The 10,000-nt window shown below is 46.7% G+C and overlaps 1 protein-coding gene across 6 annotated transcripts in view; it reads right to left on the bottom strand.

The window, feature by feature from the left end:
- The window catches only part of LOC308367225 (ecto-NOX disulfide-thiol exchanger 2-like), a 295,423-nt gene that overhangs the window by 32,300 nt on the left and 253,123 nt on the right, over positions 1–10,000 (bottom strand). For all 6 annotated transcript variants that reach the window (XM_080841064.1, XM_080841068.1, XM_080841069.1 and 3 more), the window contains one exon: positions 5,326–5,432. In XM_080841064.1, coding sequence (XP_080697190.1) covers positions 5,326–5,432 — 107 coding nt within the window. The remainder of the gene's footprint in view (positions 1–5,325; positions 5,433–10,000) is intronic.

Genomic DNA, 10,000 nt, shown 5'->3' with positions numbered 1-10,000 from the left:
GCAGTGTGTGGCCAGTTTGATGGATGGATGAACAGACGGATGGGTCGCGTGACTGGCTGGCTGGGCGAGTGGGCAATTGAAATTGATGGATGGATGGATGGATGGATGGATGGATGGATGGATGGGTGGATGGATGGATGGATGGATGGGTGGATGGATGGACGGATGGATGGGTGGATGGATGGGTGGATGGATGGATGGATGGATGGATGGGTGGATGGATGGATGGATGGATGGACGGATGGATGGGCGGGCAGATGTATGGATTAATGCATGGGTGGATGACAGGCCAGAGGGTCCGGCCCAAGCATAAATATGTCCCAGCAGGGAGCTCTCTCTCTCTCTCTCTCTCTCTCTCTCTCTCTCTTCCTCCCTCTTTCAGCATTTTGGCATTCACTTCTCATCCTCTCCCCAGTGAAGGACAGGGCCGAGGACACTCAGGACACTGAGATGTGAGGATGAGGATGAGCGTACTGCTCCAATAATGAGCTGAATCCCCCAATGGCTCTCTGAGTACCCAACAACCCCCCCACCTCCCACGGGGCAAATAATGCGTGTTTTGAACAACAACAACAACAACAAAAACTAGACGTAACGCAAAGCGTTACAAAATATGACCGCCGAACTGTTCAGTAGGTTTTGGCACAGAATGAGTCATGGTTGTCAGTGTGTTTGTGTGTTTTTATGTGCTTTGTGTGTGAAAATTGGTTTGTGTTTCATTTTTAAGTATTAAAGGAATTATTTGTGATAGATTTTGATGATTTGGTTATGTAATGTTTTGTGTACTACTTTTTTGTGGATTATTTTGGTATGTTTTTCTTTTGCAATGTAGTTTGTTAAAACCAGTGGCGGTCCGTGCATTTCACGACTAGGCCTTCAGCGATGTCCCACACGATGTTAAACTGAGTGAATCCACCTCCTAATACCATCATTATGACGCCATGGCTCTCGAACCATTATATTTATACAGAAAGGCAGTATAAGTGAGCATTGCATCACCTTAACATAGTCGAGTACAACAGACTTTATTAATATTTCCGGAGCATTTAAAATCAATACACCCGTATTAACAATACATTAAGAGTAGTAAACTCTCAGTTAAATGATCGCTTGGATATTACTGTCACAACTTAAAAATAAAAGGCGATTTTCAGGGATTAGTCTACAAAGTTTTATTAAGTCCACCGAAAGTAGCCTATGTGAGCTTTAACAAGTTTGTCCACTAAACATCGCATTGTCCCACCTGCAAAGCAGTTTCATTTAACGTCCCATCCTCACGATATCCAGTTTTTCTTGAAAGTTCCGTCTTTGAAATGGCGTTGTAATTGTATCAAAAACTGGAATTATCAAGTTGGTGTAAACTAGTTTATTTGAGTTGGTTAATGTAATTATATTTAGTCTTACCAATTGAAACAACTAGCATAATAAGCATTGAAACCGATGTACGTCGTTTAGCCAGCTAAACTGAGCACTGAAGCATTGCACCGGTCTGCCTCAGTATCCAATCAAAGGACGTTTACGTGTCACGTTCAAAGCGAGGAAAGAAATCTTTCGGGCCTTCTAGAAGGCCCAGTGTCGCCAACTCGAAATCTGATTGGTTGTCACAACTGTCTGTTTCAGTTCATTCAACTTAAATGAACTGAAACAGCCAGTTGTGATAACCAATCAGATGTACACGGGCCTTCAATGTGAATTCTGAAGGCCTCAGGGAAGATTTCTGTTCTCGGGGAAGATTTCTAGGAGCGTGGCAACACATGATAGCTGAAATATGATTGGATGAAAGCTCTAACATAAATTAACAACGCTGGGAGCTATGAAATGAAGATAATGGACTATGGGGAATAATTGAATACATATTTATGAAAAGAAAATATTAAAATTAAATGTATTTTATTACATTTATTTTCTGATGATGTTTAGGCCAGCAGAGAAGGCCTTGAAGGCCCTGACGGACCACCACTGGTTAAAACAGGTCAAATAAAGAGGTGTGGAAACAAAGTGAAGTTTCCAACCACCAACAGGTGGCGCTTTAGGTGATATCAGTCAGGCATATGTACGCGTTCGGGCCGGTTCCAGCGTCCACCCTAAGACATTTTCTCTGGTTCAAACAATGTACGCAAGAGTTATAAGAGACTTTGTGTTTTGTGGCAAGCACTGGCAAGTTGGCAAAGTTTGAGGGTCTGCCACGCCCACACCTTCTGACTAATGAGAAAATATAACTTCTGTCGCCCATGGCTGAAGAGTAACCTGACCACATTTCAAGGCGTTACCATTAAATTTGTCTGAGGAGTTCGATCAGATGCGAGGTGTGCAAACGCCGTCAAAACGCATCTTCCACTCAAAATGGCTGACTTCCTGTGGACCTGCCACCATGGCGTCAAGAGACTTTTTAGTGCGTCCAAGCATGATGAAGACGTGTACCGAATTCCGTCAAGCTACGCCAAAATAACCTCAATGCGCAGGTTTTTTTGCAATGTTCTAGGGGGCGCTACAGAGCCATTTTGCTCCATCCATGGACAAAAACTCTACCGACGATGGACGGTTACAGGATTGATGTCCCTGGCAAATTTGGTAATTTTTCGAGCACTTTGACATATATTCGATTAAAACACCTAATTTTTGCTTTTTAATTTTTAACTAGGTGGCGCTATACATGTAATGACTGGTTATGGTATGGGTTGACATGGCCCCTTGACACAAACATACAAGAACAATTTGGCCCTCCAAGGCCCTACGGTTCTCGGGATATTCGAAGAAAACTGTGTCGCGCCACCTATAGGCCAGTTGGTGTATAATCATATAAATCAATTTATTGCATGCCCCCCCGTGAACAGAATTCCACGAAACTTAACGTGCAATCAGAAGGTGTCATAATGATCCCACACCTCCAATTTCGTGCAGTTCTGACCTTGTCAACTTACAGTTAACATTTTTTACAACACTCCATTTTTGCTTCTTCACTTCTTCATTCAAACTGAATCGCCCCACCCTCTTTAAAACGGGTCCATTCCGACGGGGGTGCAACGGATCAAAACGAAAATCAGTGCTTCCACGCTAATCTAGTAAGGCTACATGCCCACCAAATTTGTGCACCCCGATGTTCCAGTGTCCCGGAAATCGTTGACAGAAAATCGTTGACAGAAATATTATGTCGCGCGGCGGTCATAATAATCTCCCAAGATTCTGCTGAGTTTACCTACAACAATGAAGGACAATGACTTTCACCATGGCAACAGAGATGATGGAGATCGCTGACTGCAAATAGGAATGATAAATCAGTCAGCAAATGGAATCTTTTAAAACAGACACTTTTCTCTGCCCTTACACCTGCAATGAGCTGGGTTATTGCTAATTAATAGAAGCAAGTGTACTGGAAAAAGAAAGTAAAGAAGAAGACATCGAACGGGGATTAGATGCTGGAGATTCATTATATAAATGAATGCAGCATAACGACCCAAATTATTTCAGAATCAGAATCAGCTTTTATTGGCCAAGTTAGTTTGCACAAACAAGGAATTTGTCTTGGTGCAGTGGCTCTCAGGTGTGCTTACACATATTACACAAATATACATACATCACAACACAAAAAAATACAACAGTGCAAAACAATACAGCAGTGCAAAACAATACAATACAACGGTGCAATGAGTTTTGCTCATCACACTTTCACTAGGAACCCCCCTTGGAGTACTGAGCCATTTTGAAACCAACGAAATGAGGCCTTTAGGTGAGGATACAGCCTACCTTTTCTGTGTGAGAACCTTCAACTGGACCACTGACACAAACCTACACCTGGAGAGAATCCATCAATTCCAGACTGGCGCGGTAGACAGCTGCACTCTATGTCTATTCTAATGAGCTGCCAACTCATGCAGAGGTCAGACCTATGCTTTCCATCTCTTTTTCCCATCTGAGGTCATGTTATGTGTTCAGCTTGGGTTTGAAAGCCTTCATAAAGCGATCATGAATGAAATAAACAACCCTGTGCATCAGGTATGAAGGCCCTGTGAGATTTCCTTTTCTCTCCTATGGAACTGCTAGAGCTCGTCTCAACCACCTTCCCGCTGTTCTGCGTCTTAAATGGGTGAACGTCTCTTGAGAAATAATCAGCTTCCACCTCATGATTCATGTAGAAATGCCGTTCCGCTGTTGTGAGGCAAACGGCAAATTGGGCTGTTTAATTACGTGCCAATCACTCTGCCCACGTGCCAAGGCCCAGAGATGGCAGAGATGTAAAACTTACCGATCAAACCTTAAAATTCACCGGTGCCAAGCTCTGGAATCCTCGTTGTGAACAAGTTTGATAAACATTTATGTAAAAAAGGCTTGAGGTAATTAATGTGCAATTTCTTGGGTAGTGACTGATGAACAAACATTGTCAGGACTCATTAATGTATTAACTGTCAACGTTGAAGGAGGGCTGACCTTAATTTGCCCCAAAGACACGAGGGTATGTGGATTCAAGTGGATTGGCTTGTGTAATGGGCAATAGCAGTGCCTGAGCCCTGGCCGGCATGTTATGACTGTATTGATCTGTACAGGGGTGGGTATTAGGACAGAACACACAACACAATATCCTCAGGGACCCAACATGAATGCTGCAGAGTCTGAGTGTGTATGTGTGTCTGCATGTCTGTGTGTGTGTGTGTGTGTGTGTATGTGTGTGTGTGTGTGTGAGAGAGATGAAACAGAACAGTGGTTTGCTGGAAGTTACCTTTCACTGGTCGCCCCTTGGAGAGAGAACGTGTCATGTTTGTATATTAGTGTGTGTGGGTGTGTGTGTGTGTGTGTGTGTGGTGTGTGTGGTGCGTGTGAGAGAGAGAGAGGGTGTGTGCTCACTCAGGTGTGTTACCTTTCTCAGGACACCTTGGAAGGCAGTGTGATTAGTCCGCCCACACACACACACACACACACAAACTCTCTCTCTCTCTCGGTCGGTGCACCGAGGCCATCAGGCTGCAGCCTAAATGCAGCCGAGCGTTTAGCCTGCCTCTAATACCCTGCTTAACTCCCAATCAATGTCCAGCTCCAGAGACAGAACCCCAGAGGGATAGTGAAGGAGAGGGCAGTGGAGAACCAGAGGAAGAGCAGAGAGGTGAGAAGGAGGGCTGGGACAGAGAGAGAGAGGGAGAGAGAAAAGAGGGAGAGATCAAGGAGAGAGAGGGAGAGAGAGGAATGAGGAATGAGAGGATAACAAACAGGACCTTACACCTCAGCGGATAACCTGACTTGTGGAGGAAAAGAGCGGCGTGGTTATCACATGGAGAGAGACAGTACTGTCATAAATACTTGACTGCATCAAGAAGGAAATGGAGAAAGACCAACCTCTGCTTGCTTGCGCCACACGTCCAGGTTCTTGCGCTGGGCTTTGGAGAAATGGTCCCATGCCTTTTGTTTGGAAGCAGCGTGGAATACAGACACAATCTGCTCAACTGTGGCAGGGGAAGGGGGGAGGCCACGGCCAGTGAGAACCGTCCCGAGAATGAGAGAGAGAGAGAGAGAAAGAAGGGGGGGCGAGTGGGAGGGAGCAGAGGAGTGAAAAAGTGGTGTCAGGTAGGAAGGCAGTCACGATCTTCCCTGTTCTTTCTCTCCCCCAAACCCTCCCCACAGCAGACCCACCTCTCCCCCATGGTACAGCTTTGAGCTGTGTCTGTTGAGGCAGGCCTCCCTCCCTATCCCTCCCTGGCTCCCTCCCTCCCTCCCAGACGGACGGACGGGTCTGTCAGCATTGAGGGCAGGGTTGGGACATCTCTGAGATGGGGAGGGTCGGGGTGGAGGAGGGGTGGGGGAAGGGGTGTGGTTGGGGAAATTACTCCACCCCCGCCTTGAAGTGACAACCGTCATTCAAATAAATAAAAATAGAAAATAAATAAACAAATAATATAATCAAAAATAAAACAAAAAACACTCAAGACAGCCACCTGAACACTGCATGAGGACTAGACAGCTGGTAGCAGAATTCCTCGCTCTGGCATGAAAGTGGTGGACACGACCTTGGACACGACCTTGGACACGACCTTGCATCCAACAGTTTAGTCCTGTTCAAGAAGCTTCTATGAGCTTCCAACTGTGCTGCTGTCACTACCACTATGCTGATAGCCAGAGAAATGTTAGATTTTTTCAATTCATCCAAATGTGGATAACTGCAGTGATTTCTCTGGCGTTGCCCAACCAGGCCATCCCTTTAATAGCACAGCACTTTTCACCCTTGACCGATGTTGAGGAAGCAGAAATCAAAATAATTGTCTGTACGTTTCTATTGAGACTTCATACATTACTCACTCTGGTTAAGTGGCTCAGGCCAGATGAAACCTGGGCTTCAGCCTGTGGCCTCCGTTAAGTCATTAGGCCGTCTTAACCAAGGGTGAGATAGGATGCTTTGCTCTAATGACAAGCCATTAATATCGCCCCCTTCAGAAGGCCATCCATCTAGCCCCAGATGAAAGGATGGATCTCAGGAGTTTGGCTCTCAGATAATGAATGAACCGAAGCCGCTGGGGGTGGCAGGGGTGGAGGGTGGCGGGGGGGTAATGGTGGCTGGATGGTGGGGAGACCATCACGGCGTGGGAGCCCAGGGGTGGAGGCTGGAGGACCAGACGAGTGGGGGAGGCAGCGCTGCTACGAGCCGTTAATCTCATGCAGTGTGAAGCGGCCATCTGTAACACACCTCTGATGGGGGAAATGTGCCTGCCCGCACACACACACACACACATCACACTCACACTTACACTGTCAAACACACACACACACACACACACACACACACACACACACACGCACACACACACACACACACACACACACACACACAGACAGACACACACACACACACCACCTTCTGCAGCACATTTCTGAATACAACAGAGACAGAGACAGGAGGGAGAGAGAGAGCGACCGAGCGAGCGAGAGACATAGAGCGAGAACGAGAACGTCTGTAAATATGCAGTCAAGTAAATACGCAGTTCATTGGCAATTAAACCGCAGCACACGCAACTTGCAAATGTGCAGTGCAGCCATTCATTTGCATTTGTATATTTAAGTCATTAAATCCAGTTAAGTGCTAACTGGCAGGGAGTTCAGCTGCTCAGCTCTGGCTGGGTCAATAATTAAGACATTCTACCTCTTTGCTACTAATGCAGTTTTGCGGGTGTCACGCTTGCATGTTCATTTCCCCCATTTGTCTGCGGGCACTGTTGTCTCCAGTGGATTTCCCTCTTCAGCAGTGAATTCCATCATCACAGCTCTCGTTTAGCTCAAGTGTGCCAGCCTATGCCAGCTGGTGAGGAATGGTGGAGGAGGAGGAGGAGGAGGAGGAGGAGAAGGAGGAAGGGAAAAATGAGAAGCCAGACATGGCAGTGCCTTTGTAGAAAGGATGCCAGTACAAGCACAGCCCAAAGCCACACGTACACCGACGGGGAAAAACTAAAACCATGTCATGGAAAAACACACACGGCAATCAAAATATTCCAAATTTTCAAGAGGCTGTTTCATACCAGCCGCTCCTGCTCTCTTGCTTTGGCCAAATGGAGGCTATTGGCACTTGGGAAAGCAGGAATGGCTAACCGTTCAAAATCCACGGGCGCCATTAAAGCCTGCCCTGCAATACTGCCATTTGTTGGCAGTAAACACCTCATCCAGTTTTAAACTGAGTTGAGAGATGGTTGAGCGCCAGGGAGGAGATGCAAACTAGGAAAATCACAAATCCAACATCAAGGTTTTTAGTGTACAACACTAGGCTAAAACTAGCGGATCAGAGGGGGTATTTGTGTTCAAGGGGTAGAAGCCTCCCCCCTTCCATCTATGTCAGATCTATAAGGGTATAGAATGGCATTAATGGTATGCTTTTATGTCACATTTCTTTATCACAGTGCTCCATCACAACGGTCTAGTGCTGCAGTCCTAGTCGAGGGCCTGCTCTGAAACACGAGAGCCAGATCTGAAGGCTCCTAGTAGAGGGCCTGCTCTGAAACACCAGAGCCAGATCTGAAGGCTCCTAGTAGAGGGCCTGTTCTGAAACACCAGAGCCAGATCTGAAGGCTCCTAGTAGAGGGCCTGCTCTGAAACACCAGAGCCAGATCTGAAGGCTCCTAGTAGAGGGCCTGTTCTGAAACACCAGAGCCAGATCTAAAGGCTCCTAGTAGAGGGCCTGTTCTGAAACACCAGAGCCAGATCTAAAGGCTCCTAGTAGAGGGCCTGTTCTGAAACACCAGAGCCAGATCTGAAGGCTCCTAGTAGAGGGCCTGTTCTGGAACACGAGGTCCAGATCTAAAGGCTCCTCACACACAGGCAGGATGAATGATTCTGGGGATGCTGGGAGATAGGAGCTCCAAGGGTGTCTCCCTTTAACAAGCCATGAAAAAGTGACTGCTATACCTCTGAGGAGATACGCCCCCTCCTCTCCAACTATAAGATCTACCCTGCTCTCAACACACACACTAACAGCCTACCACTCATTTCCACTCTCTTCTCCCTCTTCCTTCCTTCTTTCTCTCTGTGCTCTGCTCCTCCACGTCTCGCTCTCTCACTCCTCCACTTTTTCAAAGAGGTCTTAATAAACCCTGGGGAGTCAATAAGGCCGCAACCAGGCCTGTCTGAAGGAGGGTGGGTTGCAGTGGGGAGGTGTATGTGTGTGTGTGTGTGTGTGTGTGTGGGGGGGGGGGGTATTCAAGAGAGACGAGGCAGGATCGATTGTGACTTCAGCATGCTTTAATTTGTTGGGGGAGATCGATGGAGAGGGCAGGAGAGAAAGCAAGGTTGTGCCTGGGTGTGTGCATGTGTGCGTGCATGTATGGACTACGGTTATATATATAACTGCCTGTCAAGACTGGGTTTGAATGTGAGTGTGTGTGTGTGTGTGTGTGTGTGTGTGTGTGTGTGTGTGTGTGTGTGTGGGAGCGCGCGGATGTATGGCTGCTGTGGTTGCTGACAGACAGATAACCCGGCCGTGCCAATGTGATTTCTGGTGTGAGTGTTTCTAACTTGCTGATGTGCTGTCTGTGGAAATGCAGGGATGCGCTTCTCTCGTACCGACGCTGATGTTTCTCATCTTCCTCTCGCGCTCTCTCTCTCTATCCGCTGACTGACTGCCGTGACACACAGACCCTCCATCATGACAGTTGTGTGGTGTTATTACAGCCAGATGAACTTAGTCCTGACACACAGACCCTCCATCATGCCAGTTGTGTGGTGTTATTACAGCCAGATGAACTTAGTCCTGACAGATTCCCATCAAAGGACCCGCCTGCTGCCAGCTGATAAAGGCACAGTCATTTGAAAAGGGCGCCGGGGGCGTCATGTTTTCAATCCAGGTCATTCAGTTCATGTCAGCCGGAATGATCTGTTGATGGAATATTGGGAGACCGATCTCCCGGAAGTCTGACACGTATCTGAGAGGGGGAAAGTGGAAACCTGATTGGTTTGTGTTGAAGGATTTCGGAAGGGATTTGAAACACCTCACTGTTTTTCATAGTTTTTCCACTTGTATTCTCCATGGGATCTATCTAAACAACCTGCCAAGGAAGTACACAGCAGAGGCACAAAAAGAGAAGTCAAAACAAAATAGTGAAAAAAGAAAGCAAAAACAGACCAAACATCCGTATAAAGTGCCAGCTGGATACGGGCATTGAGAGAGAATGCAATATTGCCTTTTAAGAGGGAGAACAGCCCATGGAGTCCAACCTGGAGCTGGTTCAAAAATAAATAGAGAGGGAAAGGGAAACACTGCTGAATAAATGAACAGGGATTTATTTGGTACGGCTTCTGTAACTATGCTAAAACCCTAACCCTTGAAGTGATGTTTGGGCGAAAGAGAACAAGAGACAAATAGAAATAAGCTGAAGTGGTTTTCTTGAGACAGTTCTTGAAAGTTACGGAAATTGAAAAGGGGGCAAAAAAAACAAAAAAAACCTGCGATTCATGCATGTCGGCTCATAGTGGCTTCTACCCAAGACTGCTTGTTTATTGACACGCCGGGGTGGGGAGGGTGGGAAGGGGGGGTGGA

The sequence above is a fragment of the Sprattus sprattus genome (assembly GCF_963457725.1).
Source record: "Sprattus sprattus genome assembly, chromosome: 6".
In the NCBI taxonomy this organism is placed as follows: Eukaryota; Metazoa; Chordata; class Actinopteri; order Clupeiformes; family Clupeidae; genus Sprattus; species Sprattus sprattus.
Note: the sequence above shows the minus strand (reverse complement) of the source record. Positions and strands in the feature narration are given on the sequence as shown.